The sequence below is a fragment of the Calonectris borealis genome, chromosome 4, assembly GCF_964195595.1.
Source record: "Calonectris borealis chromosome 4, bCalBor7.hap1.2, whole genome shotgun sequence".
NCBI classification, from domain to species: domain Eukaryota; kingdom Metazoa; phylum Chordata; class Aves; order Procellariiformes; family Procellariidae; genus Calonectris; species Calonectris borealis.
The window spans coordinates 80,016,482-80,032,854 of NC_134315.1; the positions used below are offsets into that span (position 1 = coordinate 80,016,482).

The window sequence follows — 16,373 nt, forward strand, 5'->3', positions numbered from 1 at the left end:
GTGATGCCAACCTGCCAGCCGCTCTCTCCGACTCCAGGGGCATTCCTGCGAGTTTGTCGACAACAGCTATGCAGCCACGGCACTGGGAAAGATGCATAAGCTGATCCTCCGGTTTCCCTGGCTACAAGGAGAAAATGATACCCAAGTGCCATTTTGAGGGATTGCACCTTGGCGCTGGCCCAGCTGCAAGGGATGGTGTGTTGCTACCCACTTCCCTGCTTTCCTACCAAGCTGTGCAGAAGGATGGAAACTTGTATCGTTACCCTTCTGTTTGCAGGTGTGCAGTTTCACACCAAGACAAAACATAATTATTACTTTTTGCCTTCCATATTGAGTTACGATGCTTTGTTTTGCTCTGTCATACCACATTCTGTTTCATTCAAACAAGTTCTAACTAATGAGAATGATTAGCCTTTCTGTACCAACTAATAGTTAGCACACTATGCTATTAAAGATTTATTCCCTTAAAACCACAGATCGGGAGATATAAAAGGAATCCTTTGTGGGCATCTCAGAAGACTAGATCTAGTAAATAACACTATTTGTTCAATAATCTTGCACCTCTGGGAAATGCTGTAAAATATAAATAGAGCTTCATATATTTCTTTATTCCTTCTTCAAAAGGGAAGCAGCTGTGAATGGATTTATATGTACTCTAACAAGCATTTTAGCCTCCCTTTCAGTTAAAAAGAGCTTATTTGATTTTATTATTTCCACCCCTCTTCTAAAATAATTTCTTTCAGGGCATCTCAGCATTTTCTTTATCTCAGTGCGAGAAGGATCACCCTTTTTAACTGTTCCTCATAAACAAACTATCATCTTGGTTGCACTTCAATGCACACTCTCCACAGGATTTAATATCTTTCATGAGGGGACTGAAATGGAATGCAGGCAGTTTTTAAAATGATGGTTTGGGACTAAATCTGGCCTCTGGGCAGCAGCTCCTTTCTTGCTCCCACCCATCTCTGGATCAGAGTAGCAAAGCTATTTCTCTCTGCCTTCTCGCAGAGCCTTATAGGCAGCTGTGTGACCTGCTCCTTTCAGCTTCTCCCCAGCATTTCTGCACTCCTCCTTCCCCAGAATGAAAGGGCAGAGGGGTATTTCTGTTTTGCTCTCTCCTTCCCAATCCCTGATTTTATGCGGGATTCTGATTAGTACTGCAGAGATGTAGGGAAATGAGGACAAGCACGCAGGAGAAACAGCTTTTATCTTTTTGAATGCTCATTCTGTGCTGCATATTTCCTTACTACAACGACATTTCCCAATTAGAGGCAATAGCTTCTAGGTCAACAAATTAGAGTTGAGACCAAGATTGAGTTGCTGCTATTAAATCACATGTATCAGGACAAGATGAGCCAGCATGATCTAATTTATGTATCAAGAACAGAAAAAATGATAGATGCTTGACAAACAATTTACAGAAAATGAAAAAAATGCAACAAGTTACCCAGCTTCTAGCGATGGATGTTATTTTAGCAGGCTGGATATTTTAAAAAACATTGCTCACTACAAAATCAGCCATATTAGGATGCTGCACCTATTAAAATTATACAATAAGGACACTACTAGCTTCTACAGTCTTGATAACAGTCCTGACAAAAACAGAGACGCCTGCCTCCCAAAGGAATGACGTTACCCTTTCATTCCCAAGCGTGAGAAGCCCCTCTTACAGCCGCTGGCTTGTGCCGTGTTTGCGTTCCTGGCTTCTTCCCCCTGGAGTCAAGGGGTCTCTATTTTTGGAAAGACAGACATGAGAAGAACCATTCAAGGATAGTGGGAAAGACCTTTCTTTTTTTCTTCTCCTTACCAAGCTCCCTGTGAAGGTCTGGAAGGGTTAATTATGAAGCTTCTCTACATTGGGACAGAAATTATTTATGGTGAGCAAGACTAGCTGCTCTGATGGAAAACAGCAGAGTAGATATCTTTGTGCTAGGCAACCTGCAAATATTACCACTCCCTTCCATATATCCTGATAAGCAAAATGTACCTTGCTTCATATTCAAACTCCATTTTACACAAACATTTTGTAGTTGAATAGGTTGCACCTACACCTCACTATTGTTCTTCTCCATACTCCTTTTCTGTTTATACCTCCTTAATGGTGTACTAAAGGAGGACTTTTCCATTTGGTTTCAGTTACAGTAATAATGCAGGAAAGAAAGCAGAGTGAAACAAATTAAGCACAAAAGCCTCTACAACAGTAAAAAGCCTGTAGAACAGTAGTCCACTAAGCCAGTGGTCTCCAAACTTTTTTGATCACACGCACCTATCAGTAAAATTTTTTTGAGCATGCACCCCCAATGTATGTATATTTATTTATAAATTATATACTTCTAGTACCTAAGTTCCAGTATTTTCTTCCCACACCCAAATAGATCATCTTGCGCATCCCCTGGGGTGCACATACCCCAGTTTGGAGACCACTGCGCTAAGCTGTCAGGATCGGACTGTAACCCAAGAGCAGAGCAAAGATTCCCCTCACAGAGGTTAGCCGTACCCTCTTCGGCAAGCATCAGGGAAGTGGAGGGAGGACTCAGACTTGCAGTGCCATTGATGTTGTTAAACAGATTTATTATTATTTTTGCATTTTAAATCTGGAACTAGAAGAGTTAGTATAATAAAAAATTGGTAATAACCATTTCTTACCGACTGGGCACATCTTTCGTTTTTTTTACCATATATAAAACTATTGCAGGCAATCCAACTTAACTAAATTCATACTTTTAAACCAGTCATCAAGGTACTTTTGTCATGGGCACTGTGTCACCCTCCAATCTGTGCAACAACATTAAAAGGCAGCACTGAGGCCTCCCAACTCAATGAAGTTAAGCACAACACTTTAAGATCAAGTTAAATTATGACTGACAATTAATTAGGTGATCGCTGCTAGGCACTAGAAGCAGATGCATTACCAATTTAGTATATTGCTGATATTTTAGCTACTGAACAAATGTTTACAGGCCACAAGAGTATGTCTAACTCTCAGAACGCCTATATTCCAATTAATTTGGCATTGTGCACACCCTGTTTGCAGTTCTGGTATTGTCTCCATGTTACTTCAGGTATTCAGAAACTCAGTAACAGCTGGTTTTGCTCCCTTAGACTAACAAAGTGATAGAATAATGAAATAGATTGCAGTCTATGCTTGCATATATATTTTTAATAGTTGAAAGATATTCCTTTTAGACCTGTATGCTACCAGAAAAGCTGTGTTCAATTCCACCACAGCGAGATTCCAGCTTGCAACCGCCTTTTTTGTTCTGAGGCTGTCCTGCTGGTTTCACAGCTGCCATGGACCTGTCCACTTGCAAAGACAGCAAGCCAACGAATTGAATTTGATTTACATAGCAGTGGCTCCGCTATAAATATAATGGAGCCAGGGAAGATTTATAAGATCAAAGAAAATTACATATTTGGTGTAGTTCTGAATTATTAATCTGACACTTAGGAAACCTGAGTTTATTTTCAGCTGTTGCACAAACGTTTTTTGCCTTTCTCTGTAAATTGCTCATTACCCTTGTTACTCTATTTCCCAATTGGCAGTACTGTCCAAAAGACTTGCTTCACTAATAGCCGTAAACCGCTTGTACAGGGCTTTCCATTTGAGAATTTTGAAGAACGGCAAAGTTTTCCTATTGCCCACAATTTCAATGCATTTATTGTACACTGTTACAAGGAATCACCTCCAATTAGATAGCTAATCCCATCAGTTCCAGTGTCTTTCTGTGCTGCCTGTTCATTTAGGGTTTTTTTTAATATTTTCTCTATTCCATCCACAAAATACCAGACACTGGCTTTTATGGGTGGGTTTTGAAGAACAGACAGGAAGGCAAGGAATACTTGTATTTTGCAGTCAAACAAAATGCTAGGCAAAACTGACTTCCCCCCTGCCCCAATTCATGGCAACTCCCCAAACTATTGTTGGAGTTCTCAAGAGTTCCTAAAATGGGCATGAGAGGACATGGAAGAGATGGAACTGTTGCCTTTCTCACCCACCCATGATGTGGGCCAAGCCTGCCGACCTTAACCGGCCCACGGGAGAGGCCAGGCTATGCTCCCAACAGCGCTACCGTGGGATGCTGACAATGAATCCCACACATCAAAGCTCAGAGAGGTACCTGCACATCAGTGCGCTTCTCAACACATTTGTCATCTTTCCTGCCTCTCACACTCAGTACAATTAAATATGAGGTTGTGCAAAGCGAGACAGACAGAAAAGGAAGATTTGAGCCTGAATGCCTCTGTTTTTGTATTTTTCTCTGTAGTCCCAAAGCCTGACTATTCATCTTGTTCAGGGTCACATTAAGATACACCAGGTTCTGCTGATGCTCATATAAATCCTCTCATTTTCAGTGCTAAAGGAGATAATTTCTCCCTTGCCGCAAGTCAATTAGCTTAATAACAGCTCTACTCGCTGTAACTTGGGAGAGGTAAAAATTAGAGGAAAATAATACTTAGAACTGAATGCATACAAAGATCACAATTATTTTAAGATCAATCAGACACAGGGCCTAAACCATTAACAGTCTTCCCTCTTGATCAGTACTGCTGTACAGTACAGAGAACACACAGCTGGCTACACATTAGGTTCATTGTTGGGCTGTCAACCATTTGAAGGCTTTCACCAAATTCCTCTCCACAGGGCATTTTCCTTTTTCTTTAGATCTGTAGACACATAGTACTTTGTAAGGAAGTGCATGTAAGTGCACGTAATGCAATTACTGTATTCTGTTCTGTTTGTTTTTCTCAGGGGCAGAAAAGATATAGAAGATTTAATGAATCGTTGTTTTCCCTTAAACGTTCATCTTGTAGGATAGCAAAGCTCCCGAGCTGTATCTTCCATAGTCCAAAGGATATTTTAGGACTGGGTTATGTGTGCCTTCTACAAAGTTAAACTGAGACACCTTAACTTTTACTGATGCCACTAGAAAAGGAGAAGCATACAATATTGTTTTAGACCATGTCCCTCATCGAAGTTGCAGTCTTATATTAAGAAAAAATGGGTTTACTAGATTACTTGGATTTTAGAATCAAAATATACCTTCCACATGATCATTTTTAAACTAAACCAAACAGATTAACAAATTGGAATAAACTTTAGGAATAAAATCTAAAGAACTTGTAGAAAGCAGATGAGATGTACTCCATTTCATATTGTTGATCTGCTTCATTTATTTTTATTATTGAAACTTTGCACTTAGAAAAACTGTAAGCTTTTCCATATAAAAAAAAATGAATAAAACTAGTAGGTCTGTCCTGTGTTTGGCCTGTTTATCTAGTGCAGCATGCCGTCTACAGAAGCAGATGGTATCAGAGATATGTATGAGGAAAGTACAGGATACTCTACAGCTGGGAGATGTGTGAAAAACAATCTGTGAAAGTCTTCCCTGCTTTCAAGGGTTACATAAAGCATGGAAGTTTATATGGAATCCATGTCTTACTCACTACTACAGGCATGAATATCCAATCAAATTTAATTCTGTATTTCAAATCTTGAGTTCTTGATGTCAAAAACTCTACCTTGGAGGAAGCTCCTGATACAATTCTCATTAAAATTCTCATCCCCATTTAATTGACTATCCTCTGGTTTTCTGTTTCAAGACAGGTAACAGGAGTTCATTGTCTAGGTTCTTCATGCAATTTCATAGTAGTTTCTGGTTTTCATTTCTCTTCAAATATAATCAGTCTTCATCATTTTGATTTCTCTACAAATTGGAGTCTTTCTCAGTCCTTCATAGTTCTCTTCAGTCAACTGCCTCCAGTTTTGCACATGAGATTGAGTCTGCAGAGTGTTCTGGATGAACTTGTACCATGGATTTCCACAACTTCATTATACAACTCTGCATTATTTTCAACTCGATTCCTTCCATTGTGTGTCAATGCCTTAGAGAATAAGGAACATGGATATACCTACGTATTATCCCACTAATAGGAATGACAATGGGAAGGAAATGAGAAAAATCCCACTGACTTTGCTGTGCAAAATGTGCAGATCCACATGTTAAGATTATTGATTCATGTACATTCCACGCAATCCAAATATACAAACTCACAGGTAGGAACCTTTCTCTTCTGTTACTGGGATATAACATGCTCATCGCAATAATGCCTTTTTAAATTGACTTAATATAAGCAAGTTATTTCATAGAAGAGTGAACTCATTTTCCTATTGTCTGTGTAGCACAGAGTAAGCTAACACACCATTTGCATCAACTTAGGTTGCCGGCCATGCAGCCTCAAGGAGAACAAGAGCTGTTCAACATGTTTGCCTCTTACTCGGTAGCCTCCATCAGCCCGGTGGGACCGGTGAGTGAATTTAAAGTGTTCATCTGACAATAGCTGCTCTAATAGCTCATCTCTAATAGCTGCTCTCATGGGAGAACACGCACATCATTGGAGAAAATCCTGCAATATGCAGTGCTGTCCTTAGCAGAATCCTGTTCCAGTCACAATTTTTACTTTTCCTGGAAAGATGAAGGGTGTATAGCCTTTATGTTTATCTATTATTGTAACATGTATAGCTATTCACGAAGACAGTCAGATTTGTTATGTTTCTGTTAATGATTGAACAGTACTGTTACATATCCAACAAATAATTTTGCAATAGATAGCCTTAGTTACTCAATAAATCAAGTTTTGGTACTTAAATCCATTGAAACACATGTGCGAGCTAAAAGAAGCTCATTTGTAACTTAGGTCTCTGAAAATTTTATTATATCAGTGCTTTTTGAACTGTTCGGGTCTCAGTTCTTACTTAGCTTATTTTATTGTACATGTTCCACATCAGCTACCTACAGAAACAATGGCTATGGCACAGACAGGTAACTAGTACAGACATATTTTCAAAAAGAAGCAATATGGATGTATATTCCTATATGGATGTAGTTGCAGATGAGGAAAAATACACAGTGGCAGACAGAAAGAAATATTCAAATAGTTTTTATAAAGGCATGTTCAGTTCAGCTATGTTTAGTTTGGTTTGGTTCTTAGGTCTAATTATTTCCAGGGCAGTTCAGAAGTATTGATAGAGTCTTGTCAGTATTGATAGAGATTTACTAGCAAACCTGAGAAGAAATGATACAGTTGATGGCAGTGTCTATACCTACCCTCATCATTATATATAGCTCAAAATCTAATTGCTCATTTCCTTCATCATTTACAAGACACATTTAGGAGACTGGTACAATTTCATTGTAAGAGACGTTTAACAGAAATTTGTTTTATTAATCTAAGAACTTCACTGAATATTGCAGACAGAGATAGATGAATCTGAAGTCACTGAAGATTCTAAGAAGTTTATCAGGAAAAATACTTGTTAACATGTTTTAAAGTCAGTATAGTGCTAGGAAAAATAGTAACAATGCAAAATAATAAAACAGAGAGCTGTCTGACTGGATAAGATACTCATCATTAAAGACTTCTACAATGCATGTTTTTCTTGTGGCTTTGTTACAGAATTCCCTGGCTAAATTAGTGCAAGTCACACGACCTCCCTCTTAGCCAATTATTCAACCAATAACGTTGGGAAAATAACGCCAGTATATGAATAATACAGGTTGCTGAAGGTTTCTTTTCTTTTTCTTTTTTTCTTTTTTTTTTTTTCCCTGTAAAACATTTTGTGCAAGATCCTGATATAGTACGATCTCGCCTAAGGGTCGCTGAAGTCAGCAAGATCTTTAACAGAAGACAGACATACAAAATATTATTGGAAAAGTAGATAGTGTGTTATATTACTACTTAGGCTCTTTTTCAGCTTGGTGGCATTTCAGCATTCTAGATGCCTTATGAACACAACGGGCATAGCTGTCAAGATCACTTTACAGCCACCATCAGATCGCAATCGAACCAGCCGTGTGGGGATATAAATGCATACCACACAAATACAGCTTGCCAACCACAAGATTAGCTACTCCAACAAACCAACTCTTAGTTCCCATATAAAATATAACTAGCAGAGATCATTTGCAGAGCAGGATTTCCTGATTCTTTTCTTACCTGCAGGACTTCTGACTGTACAATGCCCTGGGAACAGGGCAATAATGCTGGTTCTCATGTCAAAAGCTTACAGATGCACATATGGTCCTATGTTTTTTTGTGGTTTATTCTGCAGATTGTGGTTGATCTAGCATACTATAAGGAAGCAGAGTCTCTCATGTGAATAGCTACCATTACACAGCCAAACCGCAAAGAAATTTTGGGCTTTATTCTTAGGGGCATTTATTTCAGTGTAGGGTACTCAGTTTCTAAAGCCTCAGCCTAATAACTTACACCTCAGAAACTGTATTCACTTAACATCAGTTACCCAAATTAAACCAGGAAATGTAATTAAGGCCTTTGTTAAGATTTACATTTAATTTACACCCACATTTTCCATTTCTGGAAACTAAATATTTATATACTTATTGTTGAGAATATTATTTAGCTGACACTGTAATGATTCCTAGGTAATGTTTCTTCTTTGTAGTTTTACATCAGTGAAAAATAACGTTTAGAAAATGCCTCATAATGGAATTTTTGCATCGTCTGAAAAGCTGGGTGTTTCACATTAAAAAATCCCAGCAATTTTAATGAAAATACAGGAAAGCTTATGAAATCCAAAATGCCACTTCATAATGAGACAAATTCCTACTTAGTTTTCATTTTAATGCCTAATCTTTGCCGAACTCTGACTTGCAAATTATGCTATAAATATATGTAATACTTAACACAAAGATAGATGCAAGCCCTAACCTTTAAATTGATTACATGCCAGGCTAATGCTTAGAAATTTAGAAACTGTTTATAAGCAGATATTTAAACCCAGACGCATCATCTTTTCAAAGGCACTCCTTAAAAAGGATTGCAACAATTTGTCTTGGGCAAGTTTTGGCCTAATACTCATTTACAGTTGTATTTAGAAAACAGTGCATTTAACTTCTATTCTTTTAGCCTGTATTGTATTGGGGATATCCTATTTCTCAGAACTACGTGATCATACAGTCTACATTGCAATGCATAAATCAAAGATCTATCTGTAATATATAAAAATACATTCATTGTACTCACATTCAAGGATGTTAGGCAGGCATGATCAAAATTCTATGACTGATACCAATAATCATGATTGTTTCACTGCTTATCTTGTCTTCCCTTCCATTCTCTTCATTCTTTTAATTTGAAAGGCTTATGCCTCGAGCAACCATATTAAATTTTGCTGTTTTCCCTACTGTTGTAAGACGGTAAAATAGTTTTTGGCTAAGTTGTGGCTGTGTTTCAATATGGAATACAGTTTGTCCTGACTCAAAATGTTATTACTATATGTCTTTCTCTAAGTCTCATTTGTTAAGCTAGTAACTCTTAGCTAAAAATCCATATATTACCAAAGCATTGATATGGTACCAATACCCTCCATCCAAGGAATTTTTCATGTTTCACCTCTGAAATGATACATATCAAAGTTAGGACTGGGACTACTGCCATCCTCTAGAAGGGAGACCACATGTGTTGTGAGGAAGTTTTTATTTCCTAATTCTGCTATGTGAACATGAAAAAGGAGAAGAAAACACAGTAACTGCTCTCAAAGAACCAAAATAATAGCCTGAAAGAATCTGAGGCTTGAAAAATAGACCTGCATATAAATTGCTGAAGTAGCTGACAGAAGCTTTTTCCCTTTGGACTTCCATTAAACTATGGAAGATTAAAAAAGGGCACAAAAATATTTAGGTTATTATTCCAAAGGATTTGAGTGGAAATATGTTTTGTTCCCTTTGGTGTTCTGAAAAAACGAGTCCTAGTGATTACATTTGTATAAAATGGGTAAATTTTATTTATATGTTTCATTTGTACTTAGATGAAAAACTCACCTAAAAGCTTGTCTAAAAGGTCAGTTTTGATGCAACTGACCTAATCCTATGTCACTTTGAAGTAGTATACTGTTCCCTCCTGTCAGTATTCTGTAGTTTCATAGCCTCGTTTGTTGTTTATTCTTCCATTAAAGATAAATGAAAGGTTAAGCAGATATATTAACTACGTGGTTCATTTACTTGGATCTTTTCTTTGAAGCTGTTATGAATCAGCAACTGAAAACCCTCAAAACAGATTTAAACGCAAGCACTCCTTGCTTGCAACTTTCTTAAACCAATGAGCGTTCCCAACATTTCTGATCATGAATTTGACAGAGCAGGAAAATGGACTTCACCTGAGGTACTCGTCTCATAGTAATACCAGTTCTTAATGTTTGAATTCTTTTAAAAATTAAATCTCAGGGTTCTTATTTCATGCAAAAGTAAAGATGAACAAGAAAGGTTGCTACTACTGCATTACTAACAAAACAGTCATCTAAAAAAAGTAGAGGTTATCTTTGTACAACTAAGAGAACATACATAATGTTAGATCTTAAAATAATTAACTGAAAAAGCAGAAGAGCTCACTATGACTAACTGCTAATTTGGGAGACCCAACTGATTGGCCTTGAAGCATTCAGTAACTTCTTCTTTAAGTAATTTTTAAAAAACATTTCAAAATTACACTGTACTTACTGGATTGAGAACCACTGTGAAGAACAACTCTCCTCCTTGAATACTTTTGTCTAGTTCCTTTGGGCCTCCAGGATACTCTTTATAGAAAATTGTGTGGGTGAATAAGCCACAAGTTTGCCTAGGAAGCACCTGAATTTATTTAAAACAAAACAAAACAAAACATGATTAAAGAGAAATTCACAAAACAAAAATATTTATACTTTTAATGAGAGAATAAATGCCAGATAAGTGATAACTGATAGTGTTCCGTTGTGATAATTGCTGGGTAGATTTGGCATCACAACTTTGCCAGAAGTCAATAATGATCTAGTTGAATTAATACTGATTAATACTGGCAGATTAATAATTAGTGCTTACTGAAAGAAACAACATTTTTATTATCATAATGTGAAATCATAACATCCAAAAATTCATCACACTTTATTTGAAATTGGAGATTGATCTCAACGAATAAGTTACAATTCAGCAACCTCCTCAAACTAATTTTGTCCGTAACACCAGACTTCAAATACTTAGTGTTAGGATCAGGTCATCAAAGATTTCTAAAATTTTAAAATAATTTGAAACATAATCTAAAATATTATCAGTCTATATTGTATTAATCAGTTCCACTTTTTATTTGAAATATGGTTTTGTGGTAAATTTAAACTGTAATTTGAAAGTAAATTTTTTTTTTTGGCTTAGGCATCACCACCAATAATAATTCTACTCTGACACATGACGAATTTTGCCGATAACACTCACATTATAAGAAAGATTTGCTTCTCAATTCAACTGTGCTAGTTTTGTAAGACCATTTGCAATAAAAAGTAGCATAAACAAATGCATGTATTTTTAAAAACATGCAAAGAACAAGTCTTTTGAATAGGAAGAACTAAAATGCAGTTAGGTTTTCCACTAGAACTTCAAAATATTTTCTATCGACTTCAGAAAATAATTTGCTGGAGAGTATTTCAATTATGTCTATTTTTTACGGAAAATCAACAGCTGAGTATTGATGTTCACGTATAATTTTTAAACTGGGATTGTTCTCAAACATTTTAGTGCAATTTAGAACATTTATTATATGATAGCTTAAACTTTTAAAGCATACAAATCCCTTACTTGACATAGAGAGTGATTTTTTAGACACTATTTCTTGTCGTTTCATTTCTCAACATCTTTTTTGTAATGTACAGGATACTGTGACCACAGACAGTAAATTCTGTGTTGTCAGAAAATGTATGGAATCTGTGCATTTGCTACAAACTTGCATATACTTTTTAAAAATCTTTGTATTTCACTGATGAAATATGAGAACAATTCTTCACAGAGGCAGGGAATGAAGTTGTACTGGATGGGAAATGCTCTGGCAAATCTTACACAACAATTTTATTACTGAATGTATTCATCACTATAAGCCTGCAGATGTAAAATATTAATGCATTTGCCCTGGAGAACTGAAAGCTTGAGACTCCCAGAACAGGTGGTTTTATACAACTGTTCTTGGAGATAGATTTTTGGCCCCAGTGTCCTTGTGTTAAATCTCATTATGTGTCTTCAAATGACACGTTTTTACAAAAATTTATGAAAGAGATTTTTGGAGATTCTGAGAGTCAATCATTCTTCCTCAAATGCTTCAGGTACACTGAGCATATCCACAAAGCCATTATTTTACACGCAGCTATCGCTTTCGGAAAAAAAAAAATGTATCTCAAATCTGCATGGTGTCAATTTTTTTCCTGGATGTCTGGAGATCATTTTAGTTTGCTTCATGTAAAAATAGATCAAAGCTTTTAAATATTATTATTTTGCTTAGAAAAGCAGCATCCATGCTAACTCGAGGACAACACCAGAATTCTGTTATAAGCTAAGCGGCGGTCTGGCGCTAAGGCACTTGACCCTCCAAAACTGCTTGTTGCAGCCAGAGGTATAACACAGTACACACACTGGGATCTTTCCCATTCACTGCTCTCCTACATGCTCCAAAAGAAAGTTACTTGAGAACAAACCATCAAGTATTTTGGAAAGCTGTTTTGAAACACTTCTCAGATAATAATGACAATATGTGAATCAGAAATAGCCTACGCCCCAGTGATCAGATGGTATCAGCATAACGCCTTCCATGTCAGCTGTGTATAACCCCTTCTGGCAAATACTGCTGTCAGTGAACAACCCTGTGAATTATGTAATACAGAAAAATTGTGTGATTCGACTTGTGGTTGCCTCAACAGAGCAGTTTCATAGCCTGGAGGGGGCTGTGGTGCGTGTACGTCTTCTTTCCCTCCAACCTTCTGAGTGTTTGCCCTGCATTCAGACTGACCGCCTGGGCCCAAAGCCTAGCGGTGGGGTTAAGCCACAGTGCAAGGCACAGTTCACATTTCTGTATGGCAGGAAGCAAAATGAGGGCAACTGTGCACCGTTCAAATGGAAGAAAAAAAATATTTATGCACCAAGATCCAGATTGGCATAAACTGGCAGCACTCTTTTGCAGTTAATGGTACTATGCAAATTTAAAACCTGCTAAAAATCTAACCAATAATATTCTGTTAAAAGATGCAAAGTTGACTTTTTCCTTGAGATCTCTGAACCAATATTAACAGTAGGACTAGAACAGTTAACAGCCCGTTAACTGTTAACAGCGGGGTGCCTGGAGGCCACCTTCATCAGCAGTAACATCATCAGCAAGAGACTGATTTTAATTAACAAGAAACTGTCAAATATATCTTGCTCCTTATGCACAGCAGTATGTGCTTCTCACAATGCGAACTTTCAGGATACCATGCTTTTCCATTTAAAAATAAATTGTTCATAAAATGGTAGAGTGGTTGTAATATGAACGTCATAAATACAACTCACCATGATATTTTTGTGGATGAAGCCTCGTCTGTACCTTGCAGGCTTCAGATGTGGGTATTCTTCTGTGCTGGTAACTCTGATATTCCAGACCTTTTTCCAGGCATCATAAAGTTGAACATGTACTGGATAGACTCCAGAATGGTGTGGAGCCACTGCATAGCCCAAATCAGTTGGAATACCATGTTCCTAAAACATAACAGAACAATGACTGCTTTCAAAAATTTAAGAAACTTGATGTTTTGGCATTTCTCAAATCCTTTGTTTGTGAGAGATCAAGAACAGGTCTGAAATGCAAATAACGGTGATACCAAAATACGCAGATATGTAAGGGAGATGGCAGCATGGTGATGAAATGCAGGACTTTAATACAAAAGCCTTTTTAATAAATATTTTTATGAGTACGTAGGGAAGAGTGATATAGATGTATTTTACGTTGATTTCTTCAATCTACATTAAACAGAAAGCTGCCCTCTTTCAAGTTCTTGAAAGGAATTTGCTCGCAAACTAAGAATTCAGAGAGAAAATTACTGGCACATATTCAACACAACACGTAGTATTTGGCAGTTACAAAAACAAAAGTGTGATTTCCACTACATGTCCCTACACAATTACTTGGATTGTTAGCTGAATTTCACAGAGTCACTGTATTTCCCCTCTAGTCCACTCGAAACATAAAACCATATTCAAAAACCAGCTTAACCATTTTAGTGTCATATTAAAAAAGGAGAAAAGATAACCACTTGTAAAATTCTGAGGATAACAGGCAGATGTTGTAGACTAACCCCTTTTGTAATACACCTCCTATTTTTGCAGACTCCTGTCATTTATCTTGTTTACATACTGACCTTGCTGGTATTACCTGCTCTTGACATTCAATATATTTTCTTTCCAGTTTCTGATTTCCAACATACTCTAATGGATTTTGACACCTTTTCTCCTTTCTTTCAGGTTACTTTTCAAAGGAACAGTATATAGCAGATACTTCTCTGATAGTCTGATTAGCAGAATACACTGTCCATAAGATGATGTTGCGTTGCAATGATTTATGAAAACTGCCTTTGCACAACCTTTGAATTCTGTTTAAGTTATTTATATTGTTTGTATTTCTATGGTCATTCACCATATTTTCTAATCATACTTTGTGTGCAAAGGTAAGAGTTGGTTGATACTTGGGTCTCTTCCTTTGAATAAACTAGTTACTAAGGAATATGAAAAACTCTAAGTCTTATCTCAAAGAAAAATGGGTGCGTGACCTTAGTAAAATCATCTTTCTTCATCTTTTCTAGAGGAGGGCTGGACTACTGCAGGAAAGCTAATGTACTGGACTGAAAAAGCTTAAATAGTCAAGATTCAGTATTAGACGCATCTTATAATTTAAATATGACAACTTTACTAACAGCTCAAAACAAAGCAAACTCACAAAAAGGAGCAGTTGCTTCTGCTTTGGAAGAACATGAGAAATAAGACTTTAAAGATATGAAGCCTACAAGGGAAGAAAGCTATTTCTTCCTCATTAAAGGGCTACTTTGAACCTAGTGTAATGGTGTGTGTAACAGACAAGTATGGTTTAATCACAGTTGAGAACCCTAATTTTTCTATATTTAAAAAACTAGTGAAATTATTATTTCCCTTTAGCAATTTATGGCACACATAATGGGGCATAAGATTTTACCACCCTGAGGCTGGTGCAGCTTTTGAAACTCTCATAAGGCTGTACCACTCCTGGGTAAGATCCACACACCCCATCAGCGACGCTGCTGCACCCAGGGAGCGCATCATCTGCTGGTTTACAGCTGGGGTGCACTATGTGTAATCTGCCAAAGTAGGAATGAGTAAGATCTGGCCTATTGGTTTTACTGCATGAGGAGATAAAAAATGGATATGCCATCAGTTACACAGCTTTACACTATTTAATTGCATCGCTGATATTTCAATTCCTCTTCCTTTTATCTTTTCTACTTCCCTTAAGCATGCATAAACATCAGAAAGAAAAATCTTTACAGAACATGTAAGAAATTGCCTTCTCTAATGTCCCATTTAATCTCCTTCATTCAGCTATAAACAAATGTCTGATTTTTAAGGGTTTTTCCCTCAAGTTTTACAATATGCAGTAATAAATATGTAATTAAAATCTTTCATTCCAATTATGAGCCTATCATCTTCAATGTATCAGTGTCTCCATTATTTCTTAGTGACTGTAATTCCCAAGTTGAGCATTTCATATACAATATACACATTCAGTATGATAATGCATAAGGCATCAGCAATTTCAGCCTCTTTCAAAAAAGCAGGATACTTATCTTTGTTATTAATTTAAATGCTTTAAGCAAATGAAACATAATGAGTAGCTTCATGTCTATATATCTATACGTAGCTTCAGACATGAAAAACATTTAATGTAAGGTATCTGTAAGTAAGTATTAAAAGCATTGAAAGTACTGAAAAAAATAGAAATAGAAATGAATTATACCTAAAACAGGGTTGAATATGAATTATTCTAATAACACACTTTAATGGTTACATTCTGTAGTCTAATCCCAGAGGATGTCTTAGGTCACACCAGAACTACAAGCACTAATTTAATTTCCAGTGCAGCTTGCACCAGTACACAGAATCATAGAAAAAGGGGAATTTTGGACACAGGATTTTTAAATTTTCATGGTTCTACCTTCTACTGAAATGCTTTCTCTAAAGGACACAGTAAGATTGAGCTGGTCTGTACTCAGTACTACAGTTTACAGTAAACTCGGTAAAATCTTTGGTCGAAAGAAAGCATATCTCTTACTCAAAAGCAAAGCTTTCAAATACAAATTTTAATTGCTTGATATTCTAGGTCAATACCTTCCTCCTACACTCACTGACACATGACCATAAGCGCACTCGTTTTTGTTCTGGTATTCCAGATCCCCCTGCTCTTTCAAGGAACAAAGTCACTACCTGCCAGCTAAAGAGCAACCAGTGTATTTTGAAAAGGGAGAAGTAAAATTAGGCTGTTGGAAGAGTAGATGTATTTCAGCA

General features: G+C 36.8%; 1 protein-coding gene across 2 annotated transcripts in view; it reads right to left on the minus strand.

The window, feature by feature from the left end:
* Positions 1-16,373, minus strand: part of LOC142082263 (bifunctional heparan sulfate N-deacetylase/N-sulfotransferase 3) — a 62,905-nt gene that overhangs the window by 16,877 nt on the left and 29,655 nt on the right. For both annotated transcript variants that reach the window (XM_075150285.1, XM_075150286.1), the window contains exons 4-5: positions 13,356-13,541; positions 10,518-10,646 (exon numbers count right to left, since the gene is read on the minus strand). In XM_075150285.1, the coding sequence (XP_075006386.1) occupies positions 10,518-10,646; positions 13,356-13,541 (315 nt within the window). The remainder of the gene's footprint in view (positions 1-10,517; positions 10,647-13,355; positions 13,542-16,373) is intronic.